We start from the raw sequence: 15,049 nt of genomic DNA, 5'->3' as shown, positions 1-15,049 counted from the left end.
GCTACTCACACAGTGAGTGGGACTAGCAGTTGACTGGCAGAATATAAATTTGTTGGCACACACCATCTCATACTGAAATAGCACACCCAAAATAAGCCCCTGTCTCATTTTGTTCCTGCAGCAGGACTTGTCAGCATGAGCACAGCAGAGGTTAAGGCAACAGTGAAGGCACGCAAGCTCCACTAAAGCCTGGCTGGACAGCAGAAAAACACGTGCAATGGATAAAATGGTCTCTTACAAATAAATGGAAGGATTAACTGTGCTAATATAGCACATTAATAATTCAGGAGCCCCAAGGGAAATCCCTAGCCCTGTTTATGATCCAATCCATGTCTCAAGAACCAGATTTTCCAAGCTATTGCCTGCATTTAAATTTAGTGTATATATTATTACTAAGAATTACATATGCCCGTTTTATTACATTTGGGAGTTAGTTATCCCACTGGGAATGCAGCAGATGGGTTTTATATAGTTCCTCTGCTCACTGGCAGAAGTGACACATGAAGCAAGCAATGTAGGCACAGACCTACACTAGGAAAAGCCCATTTAGCACATCAGACCATGGAAGATCCTTTTCTCAAGTATTCTTGCACAGATACATCCCATGCCCTTCGAGTTTGAAGGAGCAACATATTTGGCAATGAGCACCATCAGCCCACTCAACCAATGAAAGATGTTAATAGCACATAAATCATTCAAGAACCAACGCTAGCCTCAACTTGGCAGGAGAGAAAGCCAAGCAGGGTTGTGTTCATCTGTGGTTGCCCTTGCAAGAGATGAAGACCTATTGTGGGCTGTCCTTACAGAAACATGGCTCCAGGCTAACATCCATTGATCTACAGGCCATGACACTCAGGGACTTGGGCCAGATTATTATTTTTTTAATTTATTTCTGTAACTATGTTTTCTGCTATTATAATTATATTACTGTGTTGTGCATGATTGTTGGAACTGTGTTTTACACCTTGGTCCAGAACGAACACTGTTTCGTTCGGCTGTATTCGTGTGTGGCTGAATAACAATTAGACTTGAACTTAACAAGTGAAATCACAATTGTTCAAGAATAACTAATTAAAAAGGGTCGTTGCATATACAGTTTAGCCAGACCAATCCTGCTTTCATAAAGATTCTGAGCACTGGAAATGTACTTAGTCAATACCAAACAAAAGGCATTGTTCATTTTAACAAATCACATTGACTCACAGCTGAAGAATTTGATGCACATTTCAGTGTGCCTGGCAGAATAAAGCTTCTCATTTTACTAGTGGGATATTCACTCTCCGAGCAAGTTTTCTTCTGACAAACTTTCCCAAGTAACATCAATTGTTGTACAACAAGCATTGTTCATCTGAGTGAGATCTTCAGCATCTCTGGTATGGCAGAGATGCTGAAGATTATTTACTACAGATCATTTGATTATTACAATCTATTTCCCCTGACATGATACCATGTCAGGGGCGCGGCTAGCACTCGAAGTGTACTGGAGACACAAGAGATTGTTGATGCTGAAATCTGGAGCACCCAAAGCGGCTAAAGAAACTAAATCAAGGAGCAACTGTGGAGGGTTTATTGTCATATATACTGACATACAGTGAAACACTCAAGTTTTCACACCATCCACTCAGATCATTTAGGTCATACAAGGAGAAAGCAAAGACAGAAAACAGAATAAAATGTTACCGTTACAGAGAAAGTGCAGTGCTACAGATGTTTGGATGTTTTTAATTGCGATCACACAGGACCCTGTTGTTGGTAATAATGTAGAATTTGGCAATTGGTAGAATACTGCAAATCTGATTCACCGGTTCATTGGTGAGACTGACAGCAGGAGGTGCTATGTGGCCTGGGTTGTTGCGCAGACTAGGCCCTCGTGTCTCAGGGTTGCCTGCTGCAGCCGCGGACTGACTGTGAGCTGCTGTATTCCACGTTGGGTTGGGGGCTGACCCACTCATCAGTGCTGCCCTCTGGTGTTCACTTCGTGCAAGACAAGCTGGATTGCACTCACCTGCACTGCTCTAGCACGTGATGAGAACTGCTGTGGCCTTGACATTGCGGAAACATGGCTCCAGGACAACATCCATGCACCATCAATTTACAGGCCAGGTCACACAGACTTGGGCTAGAGTTTTTTTTTACTATCATAATTATGTGCTGTGTTTGATTGTTGGTACTGTGTTTGTACTTTAACCCCAGAGAAACACCATTTCAATGACAATTAAACTTAATCTTGAACATGAACATGTGCCAGCATTGACCTACCAGCTTGTGTTCCTCACACTTTTTTAAAATTTGGCTTCTGCCTTCACATCATTTCCAGTCCTGATGAAGGTCTTGGCCCAAAAGGTCAACTGTCCATTTCCATCCATAGATGTTGCCTGACCTGAGTTCTCTCAGAACTTTTTGAGTGTTACTCAACACTATACCATGAACTGTTCTCTTTGCACCATTGTTTTGCACATATTGCTGTAGTTATTGTCATATTTACTGTACTGTGCTTCTGAGTTGGTTGTCGGCCACTCGACCATGGTTTTCAGTCGGGTGCTGGACGCTCGGAGAGATTTGGCGGGGGGCGGGCGCCCAGCGCTCGGTCGGGGGTCATGGTTGGCGATTTGGCCAGCTCCCCCACCAGACAGTCTGTTGAAGAGGGTGTGAGGACACCCAGCAGGACTAAAAAGAAAAAAACAAGACCTGACAAAGGGCGGATGAGCTCCTTGTGTGCCAACGGCCATCTTACGTGGAAGAGATTAAAGCCTCACCACGTATCTACAAATCGTATGCTATGCACTTACTTAGAAGAGATGATGAACTTGGGCGCTGCACCATGTGCCTGGACCTGCCCAAGGCCTCTGCCTAAGGAAGGGCCAAGCTCGAAGAAGCGGCCACAGCTGGAGGCCAACACGGCCTCGGGCTCGAGTTCAGCGGGGGGCGGCGGCGGGCAGTGCCAAGGCGGCCAGCAAGAACAAACTGGAGGAGAGGCTGTACTCGGTGCTGTCGCAAGGTCGAAGAAGATGGAGGTGCATAGCCGCCAAGCCCAGATTTGGGACGGCACCCACTGACTGACTGATTATTATGGTGTGTACTTTTTCTCTGAGTTTCACAAGCAAGAAATTTCATTGCACCAAGGTGTATGTGAAAACAAATTATCTAAATTTGAATCACAATTGAAATTCACTCTTTCGCCAACCTTCACAAACACTTCAGGTTGACTCAGAACATAACAGCATGGAGCAAAAGATTTCCAGGTTTAGTGCTGATAACTCTGGCCTCCTGCTGACAGAATGGAGATCTGTCTCTACTAAAGAAGTGTAAAATGCTCCCTCCTTCCGCTAGCATGTGCTTCAAGGAGAGGTTGGACAAAGTTGGGGCATTTTTCTTTTCGAATGGTGGAGGCTGAGGAGAGACCTGGTAATTTATAAGATTATGAGAGGGATAGACATAGACAACATGCATTTAAGATGAGGGACGGGAAGTGCAAAGTCAAAGTTGAGTCTGTCACGTGCACAAGTGGAATGAAAAACCTATATGCAGCAGCATCAGACACAGCACATCATATAAGCAGCATTCACAAGAAAAACAAATATAAATTATACACAATTTTTAACAAAAATATAAGACTTTTGCACAGTACTGTATGCTCACCATACAGCAAGTATAGACTGGATGGACCAAATGGCATTCTTTCACATTGCTACCCTTCCACGACAGTTGTGACAACATTCTTGAAGATACATTTATCTAAAAATCATTATAGAGCCAATGTACAAGTAACAGCTAAACTGTGAAATCAATAGGTAGAAATGTGACACCAAATAGAACCAAATGAGTAAGTACCAAAGGCATGAGCTGTTGAGAAATAGGGAGAGGCAATCCTGATACCCGTCACATTGAATCAGCGTCCTCTAATAGACAATGGCATTTGGTTACTCCACCCTGTGGTTGATTGATTAGCCATCTGGAATATGCGTGATACTCTCATTAATCAGACCATAATGAACTCAGTTGTTTTTCACTACGGATAGACTTTGCAAATTCAACAACATGCAATGTTATTCCACATGAAGGCGGGCGGGGGGGGGGGGGCAGAGAGAGACATAGGAGACAAACTCATCAGAGAATTCTTCTAAGTATGTGCTGGCAGAAATGAGCTATAATTATATTTGTAATTCAGATCATCTTAAAGAGCTCGGTGCATAAAGGTGTATTTTCTCCCTGTTAGCCAAGGGGTTTGCCTCTCAGGGCTAACAGAAGGTTAACAGGGCTTGCATTCCCATGATTTTCCACAAGATTGACAATTTGGCTGAGTGGTATGACAACAACTACCTCTCAGTTAGTGTCAGCAAGACCAAGGAGCTGATTATTGACAACAGAAGGAAACCACAGGTTAATGAGCCAGTCCTCATCAGGGAACAAAGGTGGAGGGGGTCAGCAACTTTAAATTCCTCTGTTCTGTTATCTCACTGGACTCTGTTCTGGGTCCAGCATACAAGTACCATGACAAAGATAGTACATCAGCACCTCTACTTTCTCAGGAGTTTGCAAAGGTTCAACATATCATCTAAAACTCTGAGAGATGTCTACAGATACATACATTAACTGACTGCATCACAGCCTGGTACGGAAACACCAATGTCCTTGGACGGAAAAGCCTACAAAAAGTAGTGGATACAGCCTAGTTGATCACAGGCGAAGCCTTCCCCACCACTGAGCACATTTACAAGGAGCACTATCGCAGGAAAGCAGCATCCATCAGCAAGTACCCCACTATCCAAGCCACGCTCTCAGCCAAGAGGGAGAGGAGCTTTTGGACCCACATCACCTGGCTCTGGAACCAGACAGGATAACTTCACTCACCCCAACACTGAACTGAACACAACCTATAGAATGATGCTCAAAGACTCCATCTCATGTTCTCAACATTTATTGGTTATTTATTATTTCTTTCTGTATTTGCACAGTTTGCACATTGGTTGTTTGTCCCTCTTGTTGAGCGCAGTCATTGATTCTATTGTGTTTACTGTAAACACCCACAATAAAATGAATCTCAGGGTTGTATATGGTGGCATGTACTTTGTTAAAAAATTTACTTTGAACTTTGATTCGCAGAGTCTAATAAAGTGAACAGCGAAATAAAATAGAAAATGCTAGAAATAATCAGCAGATCAAGCAGCTTCTATGCAGAGAGAAGCTCAGTTAATGTTTCAGGCCAACTAATCTTTGACATAAAGAATGCATGCTGCCTGACCTGCTGAGCATGTCCCACGTTTCCTTTCGGGTTTCCAGTACCCGTGGTATTCCGCTTTTGTGTTCGGCTAAAGAAAATTCCAATGTGCATTCTGGGTGGCTAAAGGTCAGTGACAGGAGGGACTAGAATTAGCTCAACCCCAGTATTAACGGCTCTGCCTTTCATTCAGCTATGTGAGAAAGCATGCCAGCTATTTGATGCACAATGCCCTTGAAATAGCAATGAAAGCCCTGATGGGAGTGTCACAAATGCCACAGTTGGTATCACTTCTTGAAGTGCTTGGGGATATTTTCTGTCTTCTAAGGACATCTAAGCAGATGCAGGATGTTGTTGGTGGTTGAGAGAAAAGGATTAGGCCATAGTATAGGATAACCTCCTCAGTAACACAAATACTGCCAAACCATCCACCCATGTAGCTGTTTCGTCATCTGAGTACTCGTAAATTCAATTTACCGTTTCCCACTAGTACAAGCTCATTTTATTCTCTCTTGGGATGGGGATCAAGTGGTGGTTGTATTCCTAATTTCCTTTGCAAAGTGGTGGTGAGTAGCCCTGGTATTGGTATATTATTGTCATACCTACCAAGATACAGTGAAACGCTCATCTTGCAAATTGTTCATGCACTTCAAATCATTGCACAGCATAGTGAGCTAGACTAAGGTAAAACAACAACAAAGCAGAATAAAGTTCAAAGTGCAGTGCAGTGCAGGCGAGCAATAGCATGCGAAATCACAGTGATTGTTAGATGGACAGGAGGGATCATTGACCATGCCAAGGGCCCTGAATATGAATAATTATCTGATGTGTGGAAGAGAGACCTCCCCCCATGACTATCCTCTCAGCAGTCCTCACAATCCTTTGTAGTCAGATGTGTTTCCCACAGCACTCTCAATGCTGCTCCTGTAAGAACTGATTAGAAATAGGGGAGCTACACTCAGATCAATCTCATCAGAAAGTGGAGAGAGCTGTGCTTTCTTGACTAAAGAGGTGGTGTTGAGGGGCCAGGTGAGATCATCCATTTTGTGCATTCCCAGTCACATGGTGCTCTTAACTCACTCCACGGAGGAGCCACGGGTGTGCAGGAAGAAATGGTCAGCCTGCACCTTCCTAAAGTCCACAATCATCCCTTTGGTCTTGTCCACGTTGAGACCTAAGCTGTTATGGTTGCACCATTCTACCAGCTGCTCTACCTTCGCTCTGTATGACGTCTTGTCATCATTGTTGACGAAGCCAACACTGCGGTGTCATCAGCGAACTTGATGATTCAGTTTGAACCAGATCTAGCAATGCTGTCATGGGTCAGCAGCGGGGGCTGATCACGCAGCACAAGAGAGTGTCAGTGCTCAGCGTGATGGAATTTGAGATGTTCCTGTCAACAAGGACTGACTGTGGTCTTTCTGGCAAGTCGTCCAGGATCTAGTTATAGAGAGACTTGTTGAGACCCAATGCAGACAACAAGGTAGATTGTGAAGCCAAGGATTCATTATGTTATTTAAGAGGTCCACTCAATTGTCTGATAACAGGTGGATAGAATCTGCCCTTGAGCCTGATGGTACGTGCTTTCAGGCTTCTATCTTAGAACATAGAATAGTACAGCACAGTACAGGCCCTTCGGCCCACATTGTTGTGCCGACCCTCAAACCCTGCCTCCCATATAACCCCCCAAATTCCTCCATATATCTGTCTAGTAGTCTCTTCAATTTCACTTGTGTATCTGCCTCCACCGCTGACTCAGGCAGTGTATTCCACGCACCAACCACTCTCTGAGTAAAAAACCTTCCTCTAATATTAAAGCCATGTCCCCTTGTATTGAGCAGTGGTGCCCTGGAGAAGAGGCGCTGGCTATCCACTCTTATCTATTCCCCTTAATATCTTGTACACCTCTATCATGTCTCCTCTCATTCTCCTTCTCTCCAAAGAGTAAAGCCCTAGCTCCCTTAATCTCTAATCATAATCCATACTCTCTGAACCAGGCAGCATCCTGGTAATTCTCCTCTGTACCCTTTCCAATGCTTCCATATCTTCTGCCCAACAGGAGTGGGGAGAAGAGAAGATGTGGTATTTGATTATGTGAGCTGCTTTAAATGAGGCAGAAAGTACAGACACAGTCCATAGAGGGGAGGTTAATGCCTGTGATGTGTTGGGCTGTGTCCTCAACTCTACAGTTTCTGTGGTTACAGGCAGAGCAGTTGCTATACCAAGCCATTATGCATCCAGACAGAATGATTTCTAAGGTGCATTGATAAAAATTGCTCATAGTTGACAGGGACATGCTGAATTTATGAAAGTAGATGCCTTGCTGAATTTCTTAGCCATAACATCAATGTGATTGGACAGGCTAGTAGTGATGTCCACACCTCAGAACTTGAAGGTCTCAAACTCAACTCCAAAGACGTAGGCAGAAGCACCTGCATTGCCGTCCTTTCTGAAGGAAATGACCAGCTCATTTGTTGACATTGAGGTTGTTGTTATGACACTATGTCACTAAGCTCTCTATCTCCTTCCTGTACTCTGACTCATCGTTACAATGGTGTCATCTGCAAACTTGTAGATGGGAGACGGAGCAGCTGCTACGATCTGTCAGTTGCATTATTCCCACATTACTGCTGGTTAAAGGGGTTCCAGTATATCACCTCAGCAGTGACGAAGGCACAGGAATACTTTTCCAAGTCAGGTATAATATGATCCCATATACACGTGGCAGATGGGGGATTTGGGCACATACTGTGGTGCATTTTCTAACCGATTTACATTGCCTCGGTTCTGAAGGTAAGGAAAGAGCGAGGTGGAGCAAGCAGGCTACAACTATCCTGGATAGAGTTCAGCTTACAGCGCCATCAAGTTTATTATCACTGTTTTATATACGACGTGAAAACTTTTAGTCTGCTGCAGCAATACAGTGCAAAGACAAGATAGTGCAAAAAAAAAGGAACAGCGAGGTAGTGTTCACGGACCATTTAGAAATTTGATAGTGAGGGGAAGAAGCTGTTCCTAAAACACAGAATGTGGGTCTTCTGGCTCTTGTGCCACTTTAATCCATCATACCTCCAACATGTGCCCAAATGACAGTGAAAAGACTGAGAAATCAGGAGGTTGTTCACTGTCACAGACAACTACCCTCTGAGCTGCAGCAGGCGTGTCATTCATGTGAATAGTTCAGTTAAGTTTCCAGTCAATCGTGGTTTTCACAAGCCCACAAGAAAATCTGCAGATGCTGGAAATCCAAAGCAGCACACACAAAACGCAAGAGGAGATCAGCAGGCCAGGCCGCATCTATGGAAAAGAGTAAACAGTCCACCTTTCAGGCCAAGACACTTCATCAACTGTGATCTTCAGATTGACACAGAGCTGGTGACAGTAACATTGAATTTAAGAGGGACTTGCTCTTTCAGTCAGTCAGTCAGTGGGTGCCGTCCTGAACCCGGGGTTGGCAGCTATGCACCTCCATCTTCTTCGATCTTGCGACAGCACCGAGTACAGCCTCTCCTCCAGTTTGTTCTCGCTGGCCACCTTGGCACCACCCACCCCGCCAAACTCGAGCCCGAGGCCGTGTCGGCCTCCAGCCGTGGCCGCTTCTTCAAGCTCGGCCCTTCCTTAGGTGGAGGCCTTGGGCAGGTCCCGGCACACAGTGCAGCGCCCAAGTTCATCATATCTCTTCTAACTAAGTGCATAGCATACGATTCGTAGATACGTGGTGAGGCTTTAATCTCTTCCACGGAAGATGGCTGTTGGCTCACCAGGAGCTCATCCGCTCTTTGTCAGGTCTTGTTTTTTTCAGTCCTGCTGGGTGTCCTCACACCCTCCTCACCAGACTAAATCCGGTGGGGTAGCCGGCCCAAGTCACTGATCACTTGACCACGGCCCCCAGCCGAGCGCTGGGCACCCCCCCCCCCCAGCTGAATCTCTCCAAGCGCCCAGCACCCGACCGAAAACCATGGTCAAGCGGCCGGTGACCAAACTTGCTCTTTAAGGCTACATTAAATAAAAATTATACACTACTTGACTTGGTAACATCAGTGTATTAAAGATCTAAATGAAAACAAAACTAGCCTATTGACCCAACCCACACAGAAGTGTCAAGCTGTTAAGAGAAAAGGGTTAATGCCCTCACTTTCTACTATAACATGTGCTGCTGGTTAAACCTGTTCAATTGCATTCACTTGCGGTTGAGACTGGAGGTTGTGTAATCTGTAAAAAAAAAACACCTTCCAAGTTCTAAAGTAAGGCTTCAATCCTTTCCACAGAGTAAGATTTCACCTATTACGTCGAAACCTTTTCATGGGGTGGAAACCAGTTGTCACTTTGTGCTTTCTACTTCAAAATGATCTTGCGAAAGTGCAAGACTTTTTAATCATAGAAACTTAAGCTATAAAAGAAATAATTAATTTCATTAAGTTTTAAAAACTTTACCCCTAAAAAAAATTGTGGCTTTCCTGTGTACCTGCTCTGTCAATTTCTGATAATATCACATATTGATATTCAAAAGCTAGAGAACATGCAAAATGAATAGATTACTATTAATACTGTAGGCACTTGTCAGCATGGACACAGCGGACTGAAAAGTTTGCTTTGGTGCTGTATGACTATCACTCATGAAGTCTCAAAGTAGTACATTCGCACCATGATACAGATTCTGTAGTTCTGGGAATCAGTGTTTTAATTGCCATGGACTAGATGCACAACAGCTTTTAGACTGCTCTAGAATGGTCACAAATCCAATTTTAGTCCGACACTGATACTTAAGCTCAATGACAAAGCAAGATCAGAAAGGAAGAACTATTATACTAATGAGAAGTCTGCACTCCTTTTAACTTTTCAAAATTAATATTGCCTTGAAGAAGAGCAACAAGGGGCAACTAAAAGATAGTTGGTATAATAAATGTGACCACCCCCACGTTCAATTTGTATAAACCACAATAGAAAAAGCATTTATAACTGCAATTAAAGTTCAAAGACCCACCAACATAAAACATCAGTCACAAGATAACCACTGTATATTATTTTGTACTAATTGAAGCAAATATCTATCACAATTATTTTCCTTTCCAATCATTCAGAATTCAATGTCATAAAAACATCTATTCTGGGTACATTCCTCTCCCATAAAGAGTTGCATAAAAACATTCTGCTAACACAGCCATTTCAAACAAGCAGAGAAATTTCATATCATATTCTACAGTTTGAAAAAAGGCATTAACATCAGAGTGTTGATTGTAAAATGGAAAAGAGAAAGAGAATGGCCACTTGACGGCATCTTACAACTCTCTGCCTCAAACTATTGTTATCCATTCATGAGCAGAAATAATGTTTGAGTAAATTCAGAATTGAAAGATGGCAAAACGGAATCAAATTTCTGGCTAGCTTTGATTTAGATTAAGTGACATGGTTCCAGCATTTGGTCTTCTGCAGTCAATTGTAATTCAAAAGACAACTTTGTTGTGTTCCATCGCATTCACATCCTTTCTAACCCAAATATATTACCAGCAAGCCTAAGCAAACCAGGCAAGTCAACTGTTTAAGATCAGGGTACTGTGAGGCCACAACCACCAAAGCTCAGACAACATTACAGGGTAAACAACATAGATAGGATCATTCGAAGCAGGCCATTTCCACTGAGGTTGTGTGGGACTATAGCTAGAGGTCATGGGTTAAGTGTGAAGGGTGAAAAGTTTAAGGTGAACTTCTTCACTCAGAGGGTCATGAGAGTGTGGAACGAGCTGCCAGCACAAGTGATGCATACGAGCTCAATTTTAACATTGAAGAGAAGTTTGGATAGCTACATGGATGGTAGGGATCTGGTGCCATTGTAGGACGATGGGAGTAGGCAGTTTAAATGGTTCAGCATTGGCTAGATGGGCTGAAGGGCCTATTTCTGTGCTGTACTTTTCTATGACTCTTAAAATTATAAGCTTTTCAAAGTAATAGTTGTCACAAGTTATTTTTTCCAATGTTCCAATCAAACTGAACATCAAAATTGTTTAGAGACCAATAGCAGCCTAATAATGGCAATAAAAATATAAAATTAATCTAGATGTGGGCTAAACAAGGTAAAGAGCTTGAAATATGAATGGAAGCCTGTAGCATTACATATTATAGAAATATTAGTTAATTGGTCTTTTAATGACACTGTCTTGACAAAGATTTGGAAATAGGGCAGGTGAATCAATACAATCTAGATTTGTAGTGACACATACAGAGTGCTGCTCCAAATTACTACAAGCAACAGCACTGTACAAACATAAAAACATTCCATACAAGTATATTCAGTTTCAGCAGGCATATTTTTGGTACATTTACTCTGCCACACCATGCTAATATTCCGCAAATGTTTTACAATGTTAAATTTCTCATTCTCACAACAAGAAACTAACAAAGAAACATTAAGCTCAGTCGAATAATCAATGATCGTAAGGCAGAAAAGAACACAAAGTCTACTTCCTCTCTTTGCACCTGTAACTTGCCACCAAATCCAAGCTGGTGAAGTAGAAGGGTTTTGGGCTGAAGTTACCAAATTGTAGTTTCAAATAATTTTGAGTTTCAGCCAACATAACCCACAGCAGAAATTTCTTTCACTCCAATCTTCCATTAATGCTTTAACAGAAACATTTTAAAAGATTGGTCTGCCATTCAAGCATCCAACCCTTGTTTTTCTCCCGTTTTTCCACAATGCAACCACTGTACATAGGTAAAAGCAGTGAGAAGAAAATCATACCAGCTCAAGGAAACAACACACTCATGCACGTTCAGAACACACAAGTTGTTTTGCCAGCTCTGGACTACCGATGCCAATGAGTTTATTTAAAACAAAAAACAGCACTTACTTGACAGTGACGCGACTGGATAAATCCTGCAAGTCTCCTGGGTGGAACAGCTGTGCTTCTTTCAAGCCAATTTTCTGACAGCCCTTCAGGAAAACATTAATGTTGTCCTGAAAAAATGAAGTGAATTGTCAGCTTAGTTACACAGAGAACAAGGAAGCTGGCTCAGTCTAAAGTCCTTTGCTTTGAAGTCCAGTATTGGTATAAATGCAATGGAGGTAGGGGAGGGGTGGAGAAAAGAGAGAGAGTGATATCTTTTAATGAATCAGAAATGACGAACTATTGATGTGGGACACCCATGGGACTGTCTATTACCTGTTATAGTAGGACTGCACAACGTGTGGGCAGCGACCATTCCCGACATCTCTATTGCATACACATTCCTCCTCCTTTTAGTCCCTCATGACACATCAGATTACTTCCAGTGTCTATTTAAATAAACTTTTCGAGAATATTCACCCACCCAGAAACTGCTAGCTGACTCCAAGGAGAGGCAGCCGAGATTAACACTTCCACTTGCTTGTCATAATACCAAACAGACGTGAAAGTTGTTTTTTTTTTGGTGAAGGTCTGCATCTTCCAGGGTGAAATACTTAATTAAAGAGTGCAGCCTTAAGCAAGGTGTGGTGTCATGTTGAATACATCCAATACATTCAATACATCCACTTATTAGCATTTGTTAGAGTAATCTTAATAAAGGCATATTTCACATCAAATGTCTGTGGTAATAAACCTGATTCTAATTATATTAAAAAGCAGGTCTTTAGAATAAACTAATGCTATATTATGCATTCTGCTATTACTTTTCTCTTGTACTTTCTCAATGTACTTCTCCTTTGAAATTATCTGTGTGACGGGCTTGCAAAATTAAGTTTTTAAACTCTGCCTCAGTATACACGATAACAACCAATACACTGATAAAGATAAACAGGTGCACAAATTTTTTTATTGATTACTTTAGGTCAGAGCACACAAGAGCATCCGACATTAAAACGGACTTTGACATTGAGAAGTCTGCCCAAAACAATCCCAGTGCAAATACTCCAATTGCTGCCTTCAATTTCAAAATTAATACTTGTCTCTACTAACCCAGTAATAAAAATTTTATTGAGAAACAGGGAGGAATAGGCCTTCCGGCCCCTCAAGTCGCACTGCCCAGCAATTCCCTGATTTAGTTCTAGCCTAATCCCAGGATGATTTGCAATGACCAATTAACCTACCAACCAGCGCATTTTTGGACTGCGGGCGGAAACCAGAGCACCCAGTGGAAACCCACACAGTCATAGGGAGAACATACGCACTCCTTACAGGCAGTGGTGGGTATTGAACCCAGATCAAGTGTTCTGCTAACCACTGTACTACCATGCCACCACAGTGTATTAAGGCAAACTGGGTTGAAAATATAACCATTTCAAAAGATGTGCATTCTTTTATACAAGCTACTAAAGTATTTCTATTTCGAATAGATAAAACATTGGACTGATTTACTCACTCAAAATACATGACGCATGTCATGGCTTGCCTTTATAAACCCTTATCATTCACATGGAGAAATACGTCACATGGGCTGAGCACAGCACAACCTTTATACAATATCTCCCAACAAAAACCAAATGATGAAACAAGCATGAGAACAGCTGAAGTGATTTGTTTTGAGCCTTGACAGATACCACAAAGGCTTAAAACAGGTCTACCTTCATTCTTGATTTGATAGAAAATCAACAGCAACCAATTGTTTGCTTGGTAAACACTGCCCATGTGCCAATTTTTCTGCTTCCCTCAACCAAGATTAGATGCTTCCTATTGGTAGATCATTAGCAAATACAGCAAAATAGTGCAGAGTTGTTACACTTGAAAAAATAAGGGTTGCTACTTTACCAGTTTTCTCTCTATATAGCAGTTCATGCACCAGGCTGCTTTGCAAAGATCACAGATTCTAACCTGAAAATTCCAGGAAAACCACCGACTGCAGATTTCGTGGTAGGTCAAGTTGGAAGGAAAGACACCAAGAAGAAGAAGGAGTTAGCTCTATGCAGGTAGGTGATGGAAAGCACCAGAACTGGTACGCTTCTACTCAAAGCTGTTATTCATCTCAAAATACTGTACAGAGCGAAGGAAGAGATATTTGCCCTGCATTGCGTGTGCCAAACACATGATTTCATACTGTTTACTCATTGAACTGTTCTGAAATTTAACTCCTATGAAGTCAGTGGAACCAAATTTCATCAGCTGGGTTCGATGTGTATTTAGTACTGCTTTAGGACATACAACAAATGAAAGTTTCAGCAGCCAGTTGCAGGGCAAAACGTTGCTACTCCTCTCAATCTATGTCAAATAAACCTTGGAGCCATTCTCGCTGGCTACAGCACACCCATCAGGGCATTCCGAATTTCTTTGCCAGCAGAAACATGCAATGTACTGGCGGGGGGGGGGGGGGGCGGTCCCGAACGCAAGCACATCTGAACTCTCGCTACACATTAGGGCTCAGAACTGGGGGACAAGGGCAGTTTAGTACCAAGTGATGGGTTGGTGCATTCACACCCGAGCCCGCCAAGCTCAACACCAACCGTGGCAGGAATCACATCGCTGAACAAATCTTAATTAATGCTTACAGTTCATTTATATTGTCAAATTTCTTTCAATGATGTTTACTTGGTTTTTTTTTAAAATTATAACACCCAATTTATCATTTCAGAGGACCTGTTCTGGGCCCAGCACAGAAGTGCAATCATGAAGAAAGCATGGCAGCACCTCTACCTTAGCAGATTGCGAAGATTTGGCATGTCATCTAAAACTTTGACGAACTTCTATAGATGTGTGGTGGAGCGTCTATTGACTGGCTGCATTAGAGCCTGGTATGGAAACGTCAATGCCCTTGAACAGAAAATCCTACAAAAAGTAGTGTACTATGGCCCAGTCCACCATGTTGTGTAAAGCAGCACCCATCATCAGGACCCCCAGCACCCAGGTCGTACTCTCTTCTCACTGC

At 42.6% G+C, this 15,049-nt stretch overlaps 1 protein-coding gene across 3 annotated transcripts in view; it reads right to left on the bottom strand.

The window, feature by feature from the left end:
* The window catches only part of lmo7a (LIM domain 7a), a 232,457-nt gene that overhangs the window by 111,432 nt on the left and 105,976 nt on the right, over positions 1-15,049 (bottom strand). For all 3 annotated transcript variants that reach the window (XM_063048465.1, XM_063048466.1, XM_063048467.1), the window contains exon 5: positions 12,064-12,170. In XM_063048465.1, the coding sequence (XP_062904535.1) occupies positions 12,064-12,170 (107 nt within the window). The remainder of the gene's footprint in view (positions 1-12,063; positions 12,171-15,049) is intronic.

The sequence above is a fragment of the Mobula hypostoma genome, chromosome 5 (genome assembly GCF_963921235.1).
Source record: "Mobula hypostoma chromosome 5, sMobHyp1.1, whole genome shotgun sequence".
Lineage (NCBI taxonomy): Eukaryota > Metazoa > Chordata > Chondrichthyes > Myliobatiformes > Myliobatidae > Mobula > Mobula hypostoma.
This window is presented reverse-complemented; position numbering and strand designations above follow the sequence as displayed.